The sequence below is a fragment of the Epinephelus fuscoguttatus genome, linkage group LG5 (assembly GCF_011397635.1).
Source record: "Epinephelus fuscoguttatus linkage group LG5, E.fuscoguttatus.final_Chr_v1".
In the NCBI taxonomy this organism is placed as follows: domain Eukaryota; kingdom Metazoa; phylum Chordata; class Actinopteri; order Perciformes; family Serranidae; genus Epinephelus; species Epinephelus fuscoguttatus.
The window spans coordinates 43,569,917-43,594,987 of NC_064756.1; the positions used below are offsets into that span (position 1 = coordinate 43,569,917).

The 25,071-nt window shown below is 39.4% G+C and overlaps 1 protein-coding gene across 3 annotated transcripts in view; it reads right to left on the reverse strand.

Moving 5' to 3' along the window:
* Positions 1 to 8,218: 8,218 nt before the first annotated feature.
* The window catches only part of ulk2 (unc-51 like autophagy activating kinase 2), a 102,031-nt gene continuing 85,178 nt past the window's right edge, over positions 8,219 to 25,071 (reverse strand). For all 3 annotated transcript variants that reach the window (XM_049576742.1, XM_049576741.1, XM_049576743.1), the window contains 7 exons: positions 22,450 to 22,587; positions 22,073 to 22,314; positions 21,243 to 21,421; positions 20,955 to 21,073; positions 20,599 to 20,756; positions 20,286 to 20,421; positions 8,219 to 11,625 (listed from right to left, as the gene is read on the reverse strand). In XM_049576742.1, the coding sequence (XP_049432699.1) occupies positions 11,561 to 11,625; positions 20,286 to 20,421; positions 20,599 to 20,756; positions 20,955 to 21,073; positions 21,243 to 21,421; positions 22,073 to 22,314; positions 22,450 to 22,587 (1,037 nt within the window). In that variant the 3' untranslated portion in view covers positions 8,219 to 11,560. The remainder of the gene's footprint in view (positions 11,626 to 20,285; positions 20,422 to 20,598; positions 20,757 to 20,954; positions 21,074 to 21,242; positions 21,422 to 22,072; positions 22,315 to 22,449; positions 22,588 to 25,071) is intronic.

Consider the following 25,071-nt stretch of genomic DNA (forward strand, 5'->3'; position numbering starts at 1 on the left):
GTAAAGTAGGTAGCTAACACATATATTACTTTTAATATCTATTTGTCTGTGTAAAGTTTTCCTCTAGGTGACCCAGACAGACTGGACCAGTGGACTCCAAACAAGACTTCCCGTCTGTGCAGTGAACACTTTGAGAGTCATCACTTCAGCACTGACTCCAGGATAAAGACAACTTTTTTTATACAGTACCTCACAAAGAGTCAAGAAACTTATTAGTTTAAAATGATGAATTATTGTCCATAATACATTTAAATGCATTACATAAATTACTAATTGTCATACATTACTAAGTACTCGATTAGGGCACAGCTTGCTCTGTACTATTACTGATAAGGTGAAATTACTGACACACCAGTGCAGTTTAGTGTTCCCCTGATGCAAAAGGCCAAATGAAGATTTTATCAATCAAGGAACATGACATGTATTTACCGACTTTAACATTTTAGTGTCTTTTATGCAAAGACCCTTTATCAAAGTGAGAATTACTACCTTTTTCCCCACAGTCTGTGAAGAACCAATGGAAAAAATATTCTCAAAATGAGACAGCCGAACATAGCATGATTCCACAGTGGCAGTGAGCTTTGAGAACAGTTCAGTTTCCTTTTGATAGCAACAATTATTTTAATGTGGATGAATTGCATACTGTACATTCATACTCCACTTGTCTTGATAGTACAGTTAAATTTAAAATCACATTCAAATATAAAGTTGAATATCTACAGAACTTAAACACAAAACTATTTTATGAATTACAGCCACTTACTCAGCAATAAGATCATTTTGGTGGTGAGTGGGCTTTTAACCAAGACAGGCTGTAGTTAATGTTTTCTACCTGTGTTTTTAACCTATTATCTTTCTCTCATGTAGGACACTTGAGGAAAGTTACAACGCCTCAGCCAATGTGATATTTACTCCACAGTAAAGAGGTTGTTTAACAAGAAATTAAGATTTTGCAAATTATGACACTGGGTCCTAATCCATAGGTTTTATAATTACTGTTATAAATCTTTTCATTTATTTCATGTGTACTTTTTGTAACATTTTAAAATGGATGTTTTCATGAATGCAAGCTTTGACTTAATTTTGTTAAACTGTTTGTGAAACGGTTCGAATTTTTGTGATATAAAGTGGATCAGACAAAATTTACTTTAGAATAAAAGCTAATTTCTTGAAAGCTGTCTTTCATCAGTTTCCTGTGATGATTGGAAATATAGTGGGGATTTAAACCTTTAACAAAATATAATAGTTATTAATGGCATCTTAATGTTTTCATTTATGTCTTAACATTTACCCAAGTTTGCATTTGTCTTAGCAGAATGTAAAAAAAAAAAATGAAAAGCTGATGTTATGTGCTGGTTTTGTTTGGACATTTCTTTAAGACAAATGAAGAAAATTCACTGAGAAAGTCTCCTCCTTTTGTGAAAAACAAGGAAATATCTGCACATTGAATAGTTTTAAGTCCCGTAGGAGGTATTATTTATTTGTGACGTTGTGACATATGAGAAGGTTCTGTGGATATTGCTCGGTATTGAGACTTATATAGTGAGGCTAAAAAAAAACAGCAACACATATTTGGCTGATTATGTTTCTGTTTGCCTCACTATAAAAACGTCACAGTACCTTTGCCTGAGGAAGACCCTCTCAGAGTTGGCAACATAGCGAACAAGTGATACCTCCTTGGGGGCTTCAAAACTATTGTGTCCAGCTAATTCTTTGTTTTTCACTTTGAGCCCTTTTATCCAGTCACATTCTTCTGTGTTAAAACTAGACTTCTAACAGAGCAGCAAACAAAGGTCACTCTCCAAAATCTTCTCAGGCTCTGCTGCTGGGTGTAAGATGCTTAGTTATCTTCAAGTACAAAGTTAAAATAATCAGGACCACACAGAAATGGACAGCTTAATTTTTTGTCAGTGACAATGTTAAACATTAATGCTTAATGTTTTGTCTGTAGTATATGATTTGTTTGTCCTTTCAATTGACAGTCAGATTTGATTGTGAAATACAACATTCAGTCAGTAACAAAGACAAAAGGAGTGCAAATGTAAATAGAATTTATTGAAATTTATTGAAAACAAGTTATAGATGAATATCAAAAACTCAACATTAGCCATGACAGCCTGGGCTATGATCAGGCCTAACAAAATGTGTCCTAAAGGCCAAATTCAGAAGCAGTAACAGTGCCAACTGTAAGCAGTTCACTGCGTTTGGAGGTGGTCTTTAAGACAATTAACTAATTTACTTAAAAACATATAATTTTCCCTAGGTGTGAGATGAATGTGTCTGATGTGAGGGTGCTCAATTATGGCACCATTTAAACTATGAACAAATGTAGCCATAACACACATTTCCTGGCCTTATCAATCTTTGCTGGATTGCCACCAGCCTCCCACCTGCATCTTTGGGCCAGTGAAGAAAATATTATCTTAATGCCAGGATGCTGGAGGTGAAGCTGGTGCAGGTCCTCCATCATGCTGACCAGCTTCTTGACACTGCTGACCTTCACCATGCCATTGCCGCCACAGTGGATGATGAGGACATCTGGTGCTGCTCTTCCTCGCAGGGAGTGCGAAAAGAAGGAGAGAAGGCCTCTCCACTGCAGTCAGCCAAACCAGCTGTTGCTATCTGCATAAAGTATTAAAGCATGAAATCCCGCATTTTTAATGTACGAAAGCATCCTGTATCATAACTACATATGTGCCTTTTGTAACAAACCAAACCGCGTGAAGATCAGTTGAAAATTCAGTGAGTTATTCTATTTTACTTGTGCATACAGCTCCTTCCTCAATAGAAGTGAATGCACTGTGGAGGCGAAGCGAGACCCATCCAAGATGGCGGCCGGCGAGGACGCGCTCAGGCAGTCGATGCGGCGTCTGTGTATATATGTCTATGTGAGTTAGCTAACTGGTTCTTGTTCTTCTTCTTCTTCTTCCTCCTCCTACTCCTACTCTTCTTCTACGTTTTATTGGTGGTTGGCAAACCAGCTTTTGAGTGCATTATCGGCACCTACTGGACTGGAGAATCGTGCATCGGCAGGAAAATGAAATAAAACAAAAACAAGTCAGCGAATAAATACTAAATTAAAATCTCTCCATAACTCGTAAGTGGCTGAAGCCCAAGGCTCCCTCGGTTGAAGATTGGATAGACATAGTTCATCAGAAATATACAATGTAAAAAGTGACATATTCCCTCAGAGTACAACTACATAAATTCCCTTATAGGGTCAAAGTGGCTTGACATTATTAAGTCCCAAAGACCAGACTTAACATGAGACACCTGTGCATAGTTTGAATAATGCCATTCCTCCTGTTCAAAAGGTCAGCAGTAGGGCCTTTTGTGCTTTACTTTTGCAACATTTAAAAAAAAAAAACCAACTCTGCTAATAGCTCATAGATAGCTCATAGTATATACAAAAAATACGTAACTTAACTAAAATCTCAGATTCCTCTGTAATACCAGAGTCGCCAGGGTTACATGTGGAGCTCTGTATTAGTTTCTCTTTCCTTCTTCTCCAACTCAACATGAGTTTATAGGTGTTGATGACAGCTGAAAGTCCAAATGAAAGAAAATGTAGTGTGTATGTATATGTACATGTGTGTGTGTGTGTGTGTGGGGGGGGGGGGGGAGTAAGACCTGCATGCATTTGTCAAAATGTGTGGCTGAGTTTGACTGTGAATTGGCTTTTGAAGAGGACCTATTATGTTTTTTCCCCTTTTCCTTCATGTTTTATAGCTGTAGGCCTCAGCTAAATGGCTAACCAATGTTATTGTTTTGAAATGCTTTTGCTACACAGTAAGTTAAACTGCCAGTTGGGAGGTCTCAGTGAGATGAATTTAACGATTACATTGTGGAGAATCTAACAGAGCTAACAATGTATAGCATGTCCATAATGACAAAAGTTTCAACATTATTATGTGTGATGCCCGATCCAAGCAGCTAACTCATTCGCTCAAACAGGGGGTCGAATTAAGACCTGCATTTATTTGTCAAAAAGTGTGGCTGCACTCAGAGTTTGCTTGGGATTGGGAATCAAACTCTGGGAAATTATGATAGATGTACAAGGTGTTTTTTACTTGTAGCTCTGTTACATGAAGGCCATTCACAATATCGTTACCAACATTGTAGTAATTTAATTTATATACAATTACTAAATCAGCCTACTACCACCTTAAAAACATTGCAAGAATAAAATAATTTCTATCTAAACAAGATACAGAAAAACTTGTTCATGCTTTCATTTTCAGCAGGCTGGACTATTGTAACGGTGTCTTCACAGGCCTGAGTAAAAAATCAATCAAACAACTGCAGCTTGTCCAGAACGCTGCTGCCAAGTCCTCACCAACACCAAGAGAGTGGAGCACATTACACCAGTGCTTAAGTCACTGCACTGGCTTCCTGTGTGTCAAAGGATAGACTTTAAAATCTTGTTACTTGTCTATAAAGCATTAAATGGTCTCGGGCCTAAATACATCTCTGATATACTTGTACGTTATGAAGCATCCAGACCCCTCAGATCATCTGGAACAGGTTTACTCAGTGTTCCCAGGATCAAAACCAAACAAGGTGAAGCAGCCTTTAGTTTCTATGCTCCCCGCCTGTGGAGCAAACTTCCAGGATATCTGAGGTCGGCTGAAAGTGTCAACTCATTTAAATCAGGGCTTAAAACATTACTATTTACTGCATCTTACCAGTGAACTAGATATGTAACTTATTGTTAGGATAATCTGTAGCTGTTGTTTTTATATTTGTCTTCTGTTGCTTTTGCTTTATGTTTGCTTTTTAAATGCATTTTCTGCACTGTTTTTAACTATTTATTGTCTTGCTTTTAGCTTTTATTTTTAATTATCTGTTGTTCCTTTAATGTTTTATTTTAATGCATTGCTCTTGTAAAGCACATTGAATTGCCTTGTGTATCGCAGGCTCCCAATTCCATCTGTGATGTTTTTATTCCCACAGCTGGGGAAATCATAAGTTCGCACAATTTTGGTATTCCTCTGTTCACCTACAGCAGCTGACGAGGGTGTGTCGTGAGCCTGAGCCGTGTTCGCGCTGTAGTAGTAGGTATATATAGGGCCCCTTTTAAAAAAGAAAAGAAAGCAACAGCAACAGACAATGAAAAGATTGTTCAAAAAGGAGTGGAAAGAAGTCGAAATTTCATCTCACCCCTTCATAAGAAAGAAACTGATCATTTGCGGACTCTTAATAGCACCATTAATTAGCGCCAACATTTTGTTTTGTTGGAGGAAATGATCCCTGTTAAAGATAATGGGCCTAATTGACAGCTTTGCTGCTGGAAATGTGGAAAGTAGCCTATCATGTCTACACTTCATGGTGTTTGAGGGATTTTCCTTTTTGTTTTTTAAAGAGGGAGACTAAGTATATTTTTGCGCGGCTGTTAATTTCTAACACAGCTCAATATCAGGATGATTTTATTCAGACTATCAATTTGGTGTTGATGATTTAATTGTGGCATCAGCTTTAAGGTTTATTGTAGCATATATAACATTATGACAAAGAAGACCAATTTATCAGACGCAATGATGTTAGATGATAATTGTATTATACACGCAATTCATCTGTGCAGCATTGATTTCATGGGATTCAAGGGTGTGATCAGTGTCAGATGCCACGGTGTTGGCCTTTTCTGTAATGTTGCTTTTCTCCTCCTCATATTTTAGTAGAATTAATCTCTGATCCTCACATGAGAAATACTTTTTTCCTCACATACGGCGCTCTGTGGTGACGCTCAGTGATGCTCAGTGATGCTGCGCTTCTCTCATGATTGTGATTGGTCCGCTGCGTGCGCGTTCACAGCTCTTAAAAAGCAACCCTGGGTTGAGTTACCGAGTTGATATCCAGCGTCGTGATACCGATTATGCTGATTGCCATTGTCAGGGTTAGTCAACCCAGGATAGGTCTGGGTAACCCAGGAAAGGTTGCTCTCGCTTCGTGATACAGGCCCCTGCTCAACAAATAAATGCGGAAACAAAAGACAATAAAACTAACCTAACTCCTAACTGAAAAACTCAACAACTAAAATGGCTTCTCCCTCCTACTTCTGGGGCCTGTATCACGAAGCAGGATTAATGTCTTAGCGAGTTAACTTAAGGGTTAACCCTGGGTTTTCCGTCTCACGAAGCCGGTTCAGTTCTTATCGGGCTAGATCACCATGGTAACTTACTCTGAACGGCTATCCTGCTCTGGAGCAGGGTAAGTTCAGGGTTGAATCTGATCCTATAAAAAGCACCACCCACTGGCCAATCAGCTGTTCGGAAAAAAATGACTCCACTGACAGAAATGCAGCCCAGTCATGACGGGAAGTTTAATTAATTTGATTGATTTTGATTTGAAAGTTTATTTTGAACATTAAAAAAGAAAAGAAAACAACAACAACAGACAATGAAAAGATTGTTCAAAAAGGAGTGGAAAGAAGTCGAAATTTCATCCCACCCCCTTCATAAGAAAGAAACTGATCATTTGCGGACTCTTAATAGCACCATTAATTAGTGCCAACATTTTGTTTTGTTGGAGGAAATGATCCCTGTTAAAGATAATGGGCCTAATTGACAGCTTTGCTGCTGGAAATGTGGAAAGTAGCCTATCATGTCTACACTTCATGGTGTTTGAGGGATAGGTAGCCTATATTTTGCACAGCTGTTAATTTCTAACACAGCTCAATATCAGGATGATTTTATTCAGACTATCAATTTGGTGTTGATGATTTAATTGTGGCGTCAGCTTTAAGGTTTATTGTAGCATATATAACATTATGACAAAGAAGACCAATTTATCAGACGCAATGATGTTAGATGATAATTGTATTATACACGCAATTCATCTGCGCAGCATTGATTTCATGGGATTCAAGGGTGTGATCAGTGTCAGATGCACAGGTACAGGTACTGTAGCCACTTGAACCAGTGATGAGTAATTTAACCTACACAATTTTATTTGCTACCTTGTTTTGTCTTGATTTTTCCCTCTCTCCTCCTCTCTTTCTTCTTTCCTGACCCATTTTTTTTTCCTTCTCTATTATGTGATTTCATTGATGTTTTGACAGGGGAATTTCTTTGATGAGCTTTTAGTGGCTTCTAACCTCTCCGGCACTTTTCTTTTTTTAATCTTGTAAATGTTATACTGTCTGTTACTGTCATTATGTGCAAATAAACTAATCTAAACTAAAACTAAACATTATTCATCCTGTTATGCGTTGCCATGCATGTTTCCTCCTCCTGCAGCTGCCACGGTGTTGGCCTTTTCTGTAATGTTGCTTTTCTCCTCCTCATATTTTAGTAGAATTAATCTCTGATCCTCACTAGAAATACTTTTTTCCTCACATACGGCGCTCTGTGAGGACGCTCAGTGACGCTCAGTGATGCCTCCCCTTCTGTTCCCGAGATATGATGTTGAGTAATGGCCAGAAAAGAGTTTTTGCAGAATATTTAAATGTCACAGCAAAGTTTACCTTTGACCTTTTGGATATAAAATTTCATCACTTAATAATTATACCCTATTAGACATTTGTGTGAAATAGTGTCATTATTAGCCAAGAATCTTAAGTTATGGCCAAAAGCATGTTTTGTGGGGTCACAGTGACCTTGACCTTTGACCACCAAACTGATCAGTTCATTCTTAAGTTCAAGTGGACGTTTGCACCAAATTTGAGGAAACTCCCTCAAGGCCTTGTTGAGATAATATGTTTAAAAGAATGAGACGGATGCATGGTCACAGTGATCTTGACCTCTGACCACAAAAATCACATCACTTTGTTGTCCAAGTGGATGTTTTTGCCAAATTTCAAGAAATTCCCTCAAGATATTTGTGAGATATCGCGTTTATGCGAATGACACAGATGCAAAGTCACAGTGATCTTAACCTTTGACCTTGGACCACCAAAACCTAATCACTTCCTTGTTCAGTCTGGAGCAGACGTTTGCTCCGAATTTGAAGAAATTCCCTCAAGGTGTTCGAGATATTGCGTTCACAATAAAACACATTTGACCACCAAATCTGATTAGCTCATTGTTGAGTCCAAGTGGATGTTAGTGCCAAATTTGAAGATATTCCCTCAGGGTGTTCTTCAGATATCACCTTCAGAAGAATGGGAAGGATGGACAGACAGACAGCTGGGCAACCTGAAAACATTATGCTTTCAGCCACAGCTATCACCAGCGTGGTGGCATTAAAAAAAAGATAAATTAAAAGAAAACACAACAACAAATTTCATTTTTGTTTGTTTTTATTAACAAAGACAGACACCCCTTTTTGAGGGGCACAAGTATAACATTAACATTTCTCTTTGAAAAACTGGTGCTTGGAAAGGATTGCATTTTCTGGGTCATGAGTCTGACAGCAGATTTTTTCAGAATGCATTCAGATCAAGCTGGGGAGGCGCAAAACAACGGTACATACATTCAAGATTCTAGAGGTTCTACGGGGTAAAAATGCAGACTTTGTACCCATGCTTCATCTAAACACAGTCCATGGGCAAAATAGTTGAGAGTAAAACTCAGGTTGGTTTCCATCAGCTTTATTTGTCACTCTGCACTCTGGTAATGGTAAAAGGCTTGTGTGGTTCAGAGTGCTCATGACAAGGACGAGAGAAACAGAAACCCGATATGTTTAAAAAACAAAACAAAAAAACAATACATTACAGAAACAGACCCAGAGACCACTGGGTGCCTGTGAATGCATTTATACACATTTTTACACAGAAAAATAATGTATTCACACCTGTACAGAGGAGTACGCCTTTGTGTGCTTTCACAAGAAGGCATCTTCTTTTCCAACGTTAACTGTATACTACTGGCCGTAATGCACACCTGCCAAGTGCACGTGTGTTTATATACACTCATACATACAGTACATACACTGTTGGAGCACAGCAGACGATTGAGGGGAGGCAGAAGGGACAGAGTGGATGTTGGGCAGTGCAGATTGTGACAAATCAAAACATTTTGGAAAACAAGTATGAAATCTAAAGACATCACACTCATTTCAGAATATTTCATAAGACCCACTGAAGAAATATGAGTCTTGATCCTAATAATGAACAATCCTGGTAGAAAGAGTTCTCTGGAAAGTTTTGGAGCTGCCACAAGTTTTGCTTTATTCTTTGGCACACCCCTGTTGTGCCAAAAGAGGTTTCTTTATCAAACCCTTGGCATACATGAATAAAATGTATCAAATTCAACTATGTACATATAAAGATTTGTGCTCTTTCACTGACAAGCAGGCCATCTGATGCTAGCATCAATGCCCTCAAAACTCAAACTGTGATCTCACATGCACGCACCTCCCTCCCAAAAAGAGGGGAAAGGAATCATCACATGCACCACATACAAATATATACAAGTTTGCAAACATCAAGTTTTGTTAAAAAATGAGCTACAGATACTGACAGGACATAAAAAGCTGTAGTATTATAGTAAAATGAAACTTATTATGGTAACTTGTCAAGTAATATGACCATTCAGTTTCACACTTCAGTCCATCAGGGTTTAAAGAGGTAAAAATAATAAAAGGTAATCAAAGCTCCTCAGCCCTGTATGTATAAGTCATTTATCAAACTACAGTATTTTAAAGAATGATGTTGGTTTGAATAGTAAAGAACAGGGAAACCTTAAAATGCTGCATTCAAATTGTAGCCCACTTTTCCTTATGTCAGACATATTTACTGTATCTGGAGTTAAAGGGATATTTTAACTGATTTAGCATTACACTTCCATTAAGTTGGAGAACAACTAATATGGGTCAAGATCCCTAAGTATCCTACATATCCTATAATGCAACCCGATACCATCTGCCATTAGACCCTCCTTGCTTGGTAATGCCTCCATTTCCAACTCCACACCACCAGTTTACAACACTTTATACTTTTACATTATCTGTTAAAAAAACTGGAGTCTCCAGGCCCAGTCAAGATAACTCTCATGACATCATCTAGGTCAAAATCTCGGGAAACCCCACTTTAAAATAGTTTATTGATGTCTTCCCCATTGCCCGAAGAACAGTGCTGTGTACACTGCTCTGCTGCAGACAGGTATGCCTTTCTGTGTGTTCTGTTTGTTTGTCACTGGTGTGTCACGTCTGATGTTACAGCTGGCCAGAAGACAGGTTAACAAACAGCAGAAAGCAGCATGGAGGCCTGTGAAACTGATACGGTGGTTACTTTTTTTCCTACTTATTCAGTCTCTCTTTCAAACTCAGTGCAGACTCACTTGTTGTAGCGCTACTTGGGCAGAAATGGATGGTATTTTGTGGTTGTGCGTCAGTGCATCTCGCTGGTAAAGGTAGCTAAAATTAGCGCATTCACCTGGGTGTTGCATTTCCATTACTGCCAATTGGAGCCACAGTCATCTGACGTGGGTATGAATGCCGATTGTAACCTTTCCCATCACATACAGTATATAAGCCAGGTGTAAGCAGGTGTTTGGGGGGTTTTGTTCAGTGGGAAAGGGGCAATTTTTTTTTACAATTCACAGGCTGAGGAGAGCTTCTTGTGACAAATTAACTGATTTTTGTGTGTAAAATTGGTGACATGCCTATTTATATATAGGAATTTAAATCAGCTAACAAGACAAACTAGGCCCCAAAAAGCTGAGCTGCAGCCAATAGGTCTTGGCCAACAGCACTGTTTTCCACCCAAGTTTCCCTGGTGGGAAATGTATGCATTCTGTAGATGTGTTTATTGTGCATACAGAGCAGATCAGTTTTAACGGTGGGAGCGGGAGTGATCAGAAAACCCCTCCCCTGCCTTCACATTTTTATCTTCAGAACTTGTACAGATAAACGTCTCATCCTCTCAATCTACAATAAAGTGCTTGAGCTAACACAAGAAACATAAAAACAAAGCAGTTACAAAACTACGTGTTCCACTGCTTACATGTCTAATTTCTGTAACAAGAGTTTGTTTCATGTAAAAATCCATGTTGGTGAATCTGTTACAGTGATCAGCCATAAGCCTTTTGCTAATTCTTCCATTTCCTTCCACGCCAATACTTGAGGTTCAAGATAGGCAGGAAAATCAAACATCCATGTTCTTCTGAACCAATAAATAACAACAACTTAAACATAGAGTAAATTACCACTGATATTACAGAATAAGCAGAATTTAAAAAAAAAACATGAAGTGCTTCATGAGGAGTCTCTTGAAGCCCACAACACTGTCTCATAGTCCTGTCCATCCTCTTTCTCTTCTGGTAAAAAACAAATATCCTTAAAGATGGACTTTAGTTTTTATTTATGTTGATCAAATGGTTTTCCTCCATCATAGCATAAGAAAAAAAAATGCACTTGAAAGTGCACGCATTATGTTCACATCCGGTTTCAGCCTTTTGTTTCTGCATCCATTGTCATCTTTGGTTGTAAATTTGTGCATCAGTTGCTTGTCACAGTTCAGTCCATGATGCACTGGTATGATGATAAATACAGATGAAACCTATCAAGGTGCTGAAAAGTGCTTCAACTGCTACAGGAGAGAACAGCAGCTTTATGTGAATGCAAGTCAATAGTTTTAGGATGTGGTCCCTGTGTGTGTACATGTGCGTTTGTGTGAGGGCTACTACTCGTAGAGTGTGACAGTGCAGTAGCAGAGGGCTGAGATCCTGCGGTCCACGCTGGCCTTGTCTGCAGGGAGAGTAAACAAAACAGCAACATATAAATAGAAGTCATTTAAGCAAACACTTAAATAAATAAAATCAGTGAAGGCAGACTAAAAGGCTGCTAGATCTGCAGATTCAGCAAACTCTCTTAACTGCACAGTTTTTGACCTTTGACCAGCAAAATCTATTCAGCTTTTTGTTGAGTCCAAGGGAACGTCTGTGCCAAATTTGAAGAAATTCCGTCAAGGTGTTTTTGAGGTATCACTTTTAAAAGGACGCGACAGATGCAAGGTCACGGTGACCTTGACCTTTGACCACCAAAATCCAAATCAGTTCATTGTTGATTGAAAGTGTGCATTTTGTACCAAATCTGAACAAAATTACTTTCTTGAGATATTGCATTCACAAGGATGAGATGGATGGACAGACTGATGCACGTACGAACAGACGTACAGACAACCCGAAAACATAATGCCTCCGGCCACAGCTATCGCTGGCACAGAGGCATAAAACATAAATGTAGCAGTGTCAGTGGTGGTGTTAGAGGACCGCAAAATACCAAAATATTACTACAGCTGTTAATACTGGGTCATCTCAAAGCTGTACCATGACAGACATATGAGTGAATAGTTTGACTTTAACTAAGTCAAACAGGGTCTGAAATGAACCTTTTCCACTAATTGCCACTTTGTCTGCCACTTTTGAAATGTGTGTGCTCATTGAAGGAGTATTTAGATCATTCAGACTTCATTTAATGTAAAGAATGTCATTCAGTGTTTGATATAACCTCCACTTTACCGGCTGCAACATTAAAATGCTGAACACGTTAAAGCAACAATAATTATAATCCAAAAATATGTATTCTTCTTAAATGACCCATTCTGCAGGAGGAGTACTTTTACTTCTAGTATTTTAAGTAGGCCTTTATTTAAATGCTAATATTTATGTATTTTAATTTTTTAATGATTACACTTTAGTAATACTACCTTTAATTAAGTAAAAGATTAAGCACCCCTCGGACACTTGTAAATCACAGTGTTTCAATTACACCATGCCTTTTGAGGGAGCCCTATTTTGCGGGCGTAGAATGGTACTGTGCACATGCACGTGCATACATGAATGTGTCTGCCTATCTTTGGAAGCAAGACATGAGAACTTTTGTTGGGTCCTGAGGAGCCGCATTGTTTTATTTTTGAACAAACTGAAACCTACAGTGTACATTTATTACCACTTGACAACTGAACTGCTATTTTCACCTCTGCTCTGGTCACCAACACCCATCTGCTCTGAACACATCCAGCATCACAGTTCCTGTCTGTCTCTCTCTCTGTCAGTTTCAATTTCAAAGAGCTTTATTGGCATGACAGTTTAGAAACAATATCGCAAAAGTGATTCATAGTAATTTCAATACATGGATAAAATCAAATAAAGTATATAAAAAGAAAAGAAAATAATAATAATAACAATAATTACAGATAAAATAGAATACACTAATATGTTTTCAGTTGGACATGGAGCAGGAGAATAGCTCATCTGTGATCACTGTCTGTTCTCTGAGGCTCTCACATGTTTTGATAAACTTTGCTGTTTCCAGGACAACATGTTTTCTCTCCCAGCAGGTACTGCATTTTCACTGCATCACCGGATTGAGAGAACTCTTCACACTGTGAGATCAGTGTGAAGAGTTTGTCTCTGATGTCCGAGTATCTCCTGCAGTGGAGCAGGAAGTGCTGCTCAGTCTCTGGTTGGTTCTGCTGGCAGAGCGAGCACACTCCTCAGCCTCTCATCCTGTAGCCTACTCAGGTACTCTGCTACACCGCACTCTCTCCTTAGAGCTGAGTAACACTGCAGCCTGCTTTGGTTCTGGATCTCATTTCTCCAGAAGGTGATGTAGCTGAGTTTATGTTGGTTGATGATCTGATTGGGGTGGTAGTGGGACGTGGGGGTGTGGGTGGTATGTGTGGGGGCAGAGCTGAGTTTTAGTACTAACTGGCTAAGCTTGCTGTTCTCTATGGTCTCCTCTTGGCTTTGAGGTGCGGTGACCAGACGTCCCCGATTTCCGAGGACATCCCCCGATTTGGATGACCTGTCCCTGGTAAAAGCTGTCCCTGAAAATGTCCCCGATTGTGACACTGAATGGGGGAAAAATGCGTGCAGACTCAAACGCCAGTTATTACGGTAGTCAGTAAACGCATCGCCTGAGAAGACGTCGTATGACTTACAGACGTTATCAGGAAGCACGACCAGATGCAGCAGCATCAACAACAACAATCTAGAGGCAGCAAAAAGGAGAGAAAAGGAGACCGGTGGCCATGTTAAATGGTATGTTGTTATGAACTTATTTATTTTGTGTGAACTGGCAGTAGACTTGACTCTGTGTGTGTGTGTGTGTGTGTGTGTGTGTGTGTGTGTGAAGTGAGGTAAAGTAAGTATGATTGTAACATGCAGTGCGTAACATGCAGGAGAGGAGATAGAAGGAGAAACTGGCTGAATGTAGTCTGTCCCCCTGATGAGTGACTTTTGTGAGTGCACTTTATAAATGTAGGCTATTCTTTGATTTTAATAAAGCAGCATTTTGTTGATGTTGTTTAGCCTTACTGATGCTGTTGCATGGGGGATACAATTATTTTTATTGTAATGAAAAAATCATATCTGCAGTAGAAAGTTGCATTTTGGAAATTTGGTTTGGTACAAAGTGGTACATGGTCTGAAAGGTTGAGGAACCTCTGATGTAGGTCTAGCACATTTCAAACAGAGGCAATTACATAGAGCAGATAAAAAAGAGCACAATGACTAAATTATGTAAGTATATTACCAAAACTGATGTTATTTCTTTAAGAAAATATTCACTTACTATTGGCTCTGTTCTTGCAGTTTTTCTCATGTTCTCCTCTGCTCTTATTCTACCCAGGCTCCTGGGGCGGAGGCTACGGAGGTGGATGAATGAGGGGATCATGGTGATGTCACCCATTTTTTGATTGCCACCTCAAGTCATAAATATCAGTTCAGTATTCAGGTATGAGTACAAACCTTTGACCAAAAAAAATCCATCCTCAAGCTAATAAGATTAAGATATTTTTGTCCTCCTCAGTGGATGGATGGTTGGTGATGTCACTCATTTGTTTGATTGATTGCAACCTTTTGTGTAATAAAAGCTGGTCAAAATACACAAAAAAGTACTTGTCCCCGTTTTTTTATTTCATAATGATAATATTTAATGATTTTTCACCGCCGCTCTGAAAATGTCCCTGATTTTCATCTCAGAAATCTGGTCACCTTACTTTGAGGGGCTTTGTATTGATATGAGTCCGGGTCACTTAATTTTAAGTGGTTGTAGAATTTTAGAGATCGTTTTTGGATTTGGATCAGAATGGGAAATCGGCCCAGTTCTGCTCAGCAGCCATTGTTGGGGGTGTTTCTACGCAGACGTGTCACGTCAATAGAACGACGTCGTTAGCCAAGATAACGTTTCTGAAATTCAGTTTACCAACTTTTCGGTTTCCAGCAGTGAGTCAGCAGAACTAGCGTTAGCTAGCTAATGTTAGTGAACGTTAGCTAGCTAACGCTAGTTAGACACTAGTTAGACGCTAGCTAGCTAACGTTAGCGAACATTAGCTAGCTAGCAAAGCTAACGCTAGTTCTGCTGACTCACTGCTCATGTTCAGTCAGAAGTCCGTTTCTGAAACTCAGTTTACCAACTTTTCGGTTTCCAGCAGTGAGTCAGCAGAACTAGCGTTAGCTAGCGAACATTAGCTAGCTATCTAAGCTAAAGCTAGAACCTAGAACGCTAAAACCTATAACAACCTATCTTTGTTTTACCTATAGCAACCTATCTTTGTTTTACCCTTGTGTCAGTCCGTTTTACTGGGTTTGCTACAGCTGCTCTACAACCTTCTCCTAGCCATTAGCTTTACTACAGGCTCTCATGACCCACCACCACCACCATCTCTCCATCACCATAGATAATTGTATCATATTGATCTAGTTTATTATGTTGATCGAGTGTTTGTCATTTTGCTGTGCTGTGCTTCCCTATCTGGATAAGGACAAAATATAAATATAATATTATATGAATATAATATTGAATACGGTACCTAAAATTCTCACAGATCAATGCTCCCTGCTATTTTAATAGGTATATCCTTTGTTCTGTTGGCAGTAGGACTACTTCGTGAGTGCCAGTAGAGGGCCAGTAGATGGCGCTATAGCCCCATGTTCAAAATCTGCGCTGGACGCTTGTCAACGTCATCACGTTTTAACAATGCAACGGACAAGTCCTTGGCTTGTTTGCAGTGAGGCAGAGAGCCACAGTACAACCCTAACATTTACATGAGGTTCACAGACAATTTTGTGTGTTTTCTGCAGTAAACACAGGTTCTCCTTCATCTCAGGCCCATTTAGTGGCCGTAACTTGCATAAAATGCATAAATGGTAATTTATGCATTATTTATTACGATTTAGGGGAGATTTCCTGTTAGTAGTGATCACACACGGCAACATAGCAACCATCTTGATAATAAACGATCTTTGGCCGATCATGTGACCGCTCACAGCTTTATTTATTTTGGTGTATCTGTGTTTCAACATTAGGCCGCCTAACAAGATGAGTGAGTGTGTATGATGTGTCCTTTTTTATTGCCTTGGCACGCGGTTGCCAATAACATTGGCTAACGTTATCTACGTCACGTTACGTTACGTTTTGCTGTCAGTAGTGGAAACCGACCTGGGTTCGTTTGTGTGTATTAACGTTAGCGTGTAGCCAAATATTTTATGCAACACAATAAGCTTAGCTATGTTTGCAATATTTTCCTAGCTGCTAGGGTTTGTTTACACAAAATAGTTTAAATGGCAAGGTGTAGATGCGTTAAGAGTGTGTGTGTGTGTGTGTGTCTGGACGGGGGGGGGGGGGGTCGGTTTTGTGTTTGGGCCCTATCCAACCTCAAGGCGTTGTGCAGCAGGGGCCCAAAATAAGTGATTTGAGGGCATCCCCCTAAAAAATTTGTGCCCCCTCACATTTTGGGGTTGCATGACGCCCCTGTTTCTACGTACTTTCAAAACGTTTCTGCACATTTCTAAGTGCAGCGTTTCTATTGGGTGCTTGTCCCCTTTCTTGAATTCTTGATTGTTGAGGGGACCCCATACTTCACTGCCATCTAGAATAATAGGTTCGATTATAGTTTGCATTATTTTTATAACTCTGGTGTTTTCCATATTAACCGACAGGGCCCACATCAAGCAGAATCTTTGCAGATGATCCAGCTGCAGTTGGAGAGCATCTGCGGTTGGTGCAAGCAGGATCATATCGTCAGCAAACAGCAGACATTTTATCTCGGTGTCACCTAGTAATACTCCGGGGATGACAGAAAGCTCTACGGACTTTGCCAGGTCATTTATATAAATATCAAACAGGGTGGGGCTGAGGCTGCAGCCCTGTCTTACCCTTCGACCCTGCTGGAAATGATCTGTTTCTCTGCTGCCGATTTTGACTGCACATTTATTATTGGCATACATTGATTTGACTACATCATATGTTTTGCCTCCTACTCCATTTTTTCATAGTTTTAGGAAAAGGCCTTGATGCTAGATTGAGTCAAATGCTTTTTTTAAGTCATTGAAGCAAGAAAAAATGTTCTTGTTTTGGTGGACTTGTTTGTTAATTAGGCTATGGAGGGTATAAATATGATCTGTGGTTCGATGTTTTGGTGTGAATCCAATCTGACTTCTACTCAGGATGTTATGTTGGTGGAGGAAGTCTTGTAGTCAGTGGTTGATGATGCTGCAGAGCAACTTTCCTAAATTACTGCTTATACATATACCCCGGTAGTTTTCCAGGTCAAGTTTGTCTCCATTTTTGAATATCAGTGTCAAGATTCCTTGGCTTCAGATGTCGGGGAAATAACCAACACTGAGAACAAAGTTAATTTTAGTATAGCACAGCATTTCACATAAGATACCATCAGGACCACTGGCCTTTTTTGTGCACAGGTTCTGGATTTTTGCTAATAACTCTAATCACTGCTCTGTGATTGGAAAGTCCAGAGGATTTTGGTTCTGTTTAATCACAGATTCTAAAGTCTGGAGTTTTTTTACAGTGGTCCTGTTGGGTTGAATTCAGATTTATTTCTCTGTATAGATTTTCAAACTGATTTTTCCATATTTGACCATTTTGAATAAGTATCTTGCTGTGGTTTAGTGAGGTAGTACCAATATTTCCAGAAATGTGTTGTGCCTGTTGGGATTCACAGGACCACAGAAGATTTGTCATTTGTTAAAATCTAAACTGGACATGTGAAGGCTTCTCTTCTCTGCATGCTCTTTGTTCTTCAGACAAAGAGAGCTATTTCTCACCTCAGTGAGAACAGTCGCCAAACTTGATTGGACAGGACTTTTACAGTGACACGTGACTCTGTGATGTCACAGGCATCTGTAGAAGATCTGCTCCCTTCAGACAATCTTTCTCTTACTCAGGAGCTGCCGAACAGCTCACACTTCTTTCCTGCTGGGCCTGGAACAGCCCAGATCTTCATTCATCTTCTAACCGCTTCATCCTCTTGAGGGTCGCGGGGGGGCTGGAGCCTATCCCAGCTGACATCGGGCGAGAGGCAGGGTACACCCTGGACAGGTCGCCAGACTATCGCAAGGAACAGCCCAGATGTTATATATAATTTATACATACTATATATATATATATATATATATATATATATATATATATATATTAGTATCTCACATAAGTGAGTACAGTACACCCCTCCCATTTTGCAAATATTTCATTTTATCTTTTCATGGGACAACACTATAGAAATGACACTTTGATATAACTTAAAGCAGTCAGTGTACAGCTGACATGTACAGTGTACATGGAGCAGATAGATGTGAAGACACCTTATGCTATATATATATATATATATATATATATGTGTGTGTGTGTGTGTGTGTGGTGTATATATACACACATATACACACAAACATATATATATATATATATATATATTGTATTGTATATTGTGCTTTTGTGCTTGACTATTTGATGTATCACTGAGGTTGCATTTATGAATGATCCATATTTGTATTGTTTTTAATGTTAATCTGAACCAGCTGGTTTCTGTTGAAAGGGACACACGCCCACAAACCATTTAACGCTGAGCACGGCTATGAGCTGAGATGCGTCCATTCGACTGCTGCTGTGCAATCCACTATATTAAAAAGTATTATACTTATTAGTGAGTGCTGTCGGGTTTTTCTGCTTTGCTGTAATTTTTTTGGACCGGCACCCAATTACGCTTTGAGACTTTTGAGTGAGCACGCCAAGTTTGCTGAAGACTTATCTCCATACACAACAGTACTAGTCAGCCGGCCGTGACCTCCCCAAGATGGCGGCGACGTTGACGCATTGCTGAAACGGGCCGAAGACGTCAACGAGGTATCTACTGTATATGACATCTATGGTCCTGACCACACAGTCAGACAAACACCTCCCCTGACCTGAAGCCACCTTTGAATCGGCCATCCTGTAGCTCTGTTGTCAGCCATTTTGTTTTGTAGGCCAAACAGCACTTTGATCACCACACCCGCCTTCGTCTCTCTCTCTCGCACACACACACACACCCACACCCACACACACACACACACACACACACACACACACCAAGCTTGTACATAGTTAGTTAGAATTAGTGAGTTTGTTTTGCTTTGTTTACTTTGTGAATAAATATAATTCTTTGGAATCATACCTACTGTCTGTTTAATGTTGCACAAGAGTGAATGAATAGCCAACCTCTGCTGCGTCAAGAACTCCGAAATCCTCCAGCTTTACTGTTAATTTTGGTTGTTGTCATTAATTTAATTATTAATCAAAACTCCAAATTAATAGTTTAGCGTATTTTATGAGACTGATATCTTTAACTGGCTATCATTTTCCCTTTACAGGAATGGTTCCCCACGAGGTGATTTAATGTTAATTAAGTCACATTATTTAACATAATTATTAATTATTATTAATAATTATTTCTGATAGCCAGTTTACAACTTCAATGGTGTCCCCTTGGTGAGGCCTAATATTGTTGTTCCCAACATAATTGGTGTCTCCGTGTGACACCCTGAAAATGTTGACCCCAACATGCCAATGGACTTTCAATTACATCAAGTTGGTGTTGGATATGTTTCTCTCTTTTTGTTCTCAGTGTTCTTTTGTATTGGTTTAATGTTTTACAGTATTGATGGCGAAGGTCCGGGTTATTTGGTTGTCTGTGTTTTTGATTTGATAGCTCTCTTAGTCAGTGTGCTTTACAAAAAAACAATTTCTGTGACTCACTATTGGACCAACCTTATCAAAACTTGTCAGAACTTTATTGGTATCTAATGGCACAACAAAAATTACACCATAAATCAGAAATTCATCGTCAAAACATCACAAAACCTGTTTAAATTGGTCAATGGGGCCAACAAGTCCAACAAGTATATTCCCCATGTTGAACGGTCAGCTCTGTACATGACTTGTAAGACAGGTCGGGAATTTTTCTTATACCCAGATAGCTGTAATTTCAGGAAGACAGTGAATTTGACAAATTCTCTTAAATCATTCGGAAATGCCAGTTGAGACCCAATCTGTCATTTAAACGTTTCCTGCATAAAGTCTGTTGTGAAGTACTGTGAGTGTGTGTGTGCCTCAGAGTTTGTACTCACACTTGACCACGTTCTCAATGTCAGTGGGGTCCTGAAGGATCTTGGACAGGCCGTCCAGCAGCATTGCAGCCTTGCTGTAGCGGTATGCTATATCTTCTGTTTGCTTGAACATCTCATCCAGAGCTGCTGACTGAACCTGAAACACACATACAGCATCGCATTAGGCTGACCAGTATAGATTACTGCTGCACTTAACTAAACACATTGTTTGAAAAACCTGGTGTAAATGACTAGAATTAATACCAGACTACAGTCATTTTGTCACTCTAAGCCCTGAACATTTTTGTTTCTGTACTGTGTATGTGAGACTCACCATCTCCACCGCATAATTATAGATGAGCTTCTCTGCAGTGACGCTGTTGATTTCATCCACAAAACGCTGCTTATCGGAGAAGAAGTGGTTGAGTTTGTCAGTCAACTGCCGACAGAGGGAGATGCAGCTTTTGTAGCGCTCATTCAGACCCTTCACCACTGAGAGAAAACAAGATTTGGGATTGGTATTTTTGCATAAACTTGTATTTGAAAGTTAGAAATGTTTTACATACTGTGTCTTTCTGCTGCTGATTAAATGCGTGAAAAGCATATTTCTCCTCTTTTCTCACCTACAGTTTCCATTTTAATGCATTGGTCACAGTTTAAGTCAAGTGATGACAAATTAAATGTCCTCACCCTGTTTGACAGCAGTGGAAGGATTGAGCTTGGCTGATTTAATCTGAGCTTTAGCCAGATGGAGGGAGGAAGCCAGGAGCTGAGCTGCCTTCATATAGAGCACCAACTGCTCCACCTGCCTGTAGGGGGCAGCACAACCATACAATTTATACTGCGCAAGTACATACATAAAATACAGTAGAACACACAGTAGCAACACCAGTGAACAAAGAGCCTCCTCAGACTACATGACATCATTATCTATATGAGATTATCAGTGAGTCAGAAGAGACTTTATTCATTCCTTACCCCCACTCTTTGCTGAGCTGGCTGATCTGGTCCACAACCACACTATCCTGTGGAGGGTAGAGGGAAGCGGCCGACACACCAAGCTCCGTCCCTCCAGCTCGCACTGCTGCCATCTCCAGTACACAGTCAGTGAACGAAAGTATCATCCTTAGGTGCATCAGGGTGTCTGTATGCTCCCGCTGGATCAGACATGACAAAGAGTAGAATTAAAACACAGAAGAAGATGAGAAGAGTGTACAAGTGAGTCATTAAGTTGTCTAAGGGCCTGTGTCCACATAGTGTTTTTGCCTTAGTGTCGATTTTGTTTTTTCAATTGTTCCCAATGAGGAGAGCAAATACTGCCACCTGGAGAAAAGGTGCCACACCCAGCGTCGTTTTTTAAAGCACTCCAGCTGTTATGTGCAGCCCCTCCGAGCACTGAAAATCTTTGAACTTTGCTTACAGGCGCTAGTGACATCATTGCCACGTCTTTAGACACTGTATGTCAATCATAAACTATCACAACAAACACAGAAAAGGTGGGAGAAGATCAGCTAGACACTGAATGTTGTTGGTGAGTGTTGTGCTTTTATCCCTGTACGCGTTGTAACCTTGTTAACTGTGTAGTAAACCCTCTGTAAATGCAGCATTACTTTCGCTACTTAGCTAACAGTAGTATCAAGATATTGTGATAGAAAAAGCACCAGGGGCGCTTTCTTTTATTTCTCCAGCGCTCTGCCACCGCTTTTCTACTGAAGAAAAATGCTATGCGGACACATGCCCTAATTGATCAATTTCTCGATTAAGTGAGGAAAAATAGACACCAAACTTTTGAACTCAAACCTCCTCACCTCCATGAGGGTCTCCTCGGGCAGCTCAGGGGCTTCAAATGTGATGAATCCCTCCAAGCTGGGAGGGGAGGTACCATAGGGAACGTAGCGCAGGCTGCTGGGTGCCCCCTCAGTCCCGGGGACAGCCTGCCCGCCCCCAAAACCTCCTGGAGGAGAGGAGCCCATGGCCATGCCTGGAGGAGAACCGACATAAACCCGGCCACTAGTGGAACACAGGGAGCCAGCTGAACTGTTGGATCCCACTGAGAGAAAGATGGGGAGGGGAGAGATTAATTACATCTGACAAATACTACTTCACTAAGAAAACCTCACAGCCTTCTTGCCTCTAAGTGCTTATTTATTTGCATACTACCTCAGCTCAGGTGAACGGTCCTCACCTGAAGTGGTGCGTGGTCGTGTGCCCAGATGGCTGCAGGTAGGAGGAGTGCTGCTGTTTGGTGGTGAACCCACAGTGAAAAGGACTGTACGGGGACTTGCTGACCCACCGGGAACATGGCCACTGGGACCTGCAGGGGCTTTGGAAGAAGGCATTTGACTGTTTTAATTCTTAAATGAAGATGAAGTTTAAATTAAGCTTCAATAATGATAATAACAATAATAATAATAATAATAATAATGATGATGATAATAAAACTAGAATTACAGCCTTGCAGTTCTATGCCTCTGCGAACCAGTCAAGTTGCCGCTACAGTTTACATCCATGTCTGTGAAAACATGGATGCTTCACACACATCAATTCAGTGTCTCGCCAAATGTCTCCCTTTCTGTTCCTGCATTACAGCACTGAATAATAGCAAGAAAAGTGTTTTATTCAGAACATAATGATGTCACAGTGAAGCTGATCTTTGACCTTTTGGATATAAATTGTAAGCACTTCATCATTTTATGCTATTAGATATTTGTGTGAAATTTTGTCCTAATTAGTGTATGAATTCTTCAGTTATGGCCAAAAATAATTTTTTTTTGAGGTCACAGCAACCTTGACCTGCTTCGACCACCAAATTCTGATCAGTTCATTCTTGAGTCCAAGTGGACGTTTGAGCCAAATGTGTAGAAATTCTCTTGAGGCGTTCTTGAGATATCATGTTCACAAAATTGTGACAGATGGATGGACAACCCGAAAACACAGCTATTGCTGGTGCGGAGGCATGAAAAAGCATTAAATACACTGTAAGACGAAACAGTTTAATTCAGCTATTATGTTTATGGGTCAAAGACGTGGCATGTCAATTCTGGTGTCCAAAGCATATTTATATTGTTAAAAATATATAAATATTTCAAAACACTACATTATGTTACTCAACTCTCCCCTCTTTACTTACTCATATGAGTATTCACTATAAGAAATGAAAATTTAAGGAGCTATTGAGCTCAAAAGTACCAAATTGTCCTTCCTGGGTAACGTCCCTGCTTAAATCTAAGTACAAAAATATGCAAAAAATGTCAGAAATCTTAATGAAAGGATTAATTATCTACTGGGGCATAATTGTGTTAATGTTTGCAATGACATATGCAAATATAGAAACAATGCTAAGGTTATTTACATTTTAACGCAAGAAATACTTTTGTCTCCACAGATGGATTTCCATAATGTCCTTCCTGGGTAACAGTCTATAGTGGCTATATATTACCATATTTGGATTTGGATAGTCATGTGACAGACTGCTGTATCAGCCAGAAGATTCTGAAGGACCCCCAAAACACATTACAAGGTCAAAAATTCTCTCTTAAAATGTTGATATTTTGACCTTTTCAGTCACTGGTGCGATATGTCCTCAAATCATGTGTCTTTCTGGATAACACTAATAAAACATTTATGATGTTTATATATTTAAAAACTACCTATTTCATGTGAAATATTACACTGATGCGTTGAAGTTTAAGTTATAGTTTTCCACAGTAGGCCTAGTTAAAGCCTGATTATAAAGGGAAAATTGTTTTTTTGTCCTTCCTGGATAACGATATGTCCTCCCTGGATAACAAAGATCTTCTGTTACCCAGGACATGTCCTCTGTTATCCAGAGTGGACATGTTTATCAGTGCAGATTTGTATTAGTATCTGTAGCTTTTTAGGCATTGACTTGATATTGTTATATTATATTAATAACAATATGTATTTATGTTATGTATTTTTTTTTTTAACTTTTATGGTATTTTCTGTTATTTATCTTGAATTTATCTTATTCAATGAACACAGGCCATTATCATAGATTTTTGTGAATTTATAGTCCAAAAATGAACCAATAATAATGCTATAATCTAATATTTATGTTTTTAATAAGGTTTTAGTACAGTTTTTTGTTTTGTTCTTCCAGATGCCACTGTCTGATAAAGAGAGGCAGAGACTATACAGGGCTAGGAAGAATGCTGATCCACAAGCTAGGGCTGAGTATCTTGAGGAAAAGAGAGCAAGGTATTGTGATTTAGTGAAGGCAGATCAGTAAAAAGGAAAAAAAAATCAAAATAGGTTTACACACATTGCAAAAGGCTTAGATGTTTTAGTTAACCCTCCTGTTATGTTGTGGGTCAAACTGACCCATTTCAATGTTTAAGAACACAGAAAACATGTTTTTATTAAGTTTTAGAGCATGAAACTGTTTCTGCTGGACTTGATTAGTGTAATGAACATGTAAACGAAAATGACTACTGACACGACAGTCATAATGGAGGAAGGGTAGGAATATCACATTTCTTGCAAATCGAGACACAAGAGAAGAGAATGACAGCCCAGGAGGCTCTGGAACATCCTTGATCAGGATAGTGAAGATGAGGAGGAATTGTCTGAAAATGAAGATGATCTTCATATCAACTCTGATCATGATGATGAATTTTCAGACCATCAACTCCAAGAGAAACATTCATATCAAAAAATGGCCAGATAGAATATTGAATGCCTCATTTTTGCCAGTGTACTAAAAAAAATCAGTTTGAAAGTTATTTTTTAATGAAAAACGAGTGAATTCTCATAAGTAAACCATGATCTGTAAGGGGTGAAACAC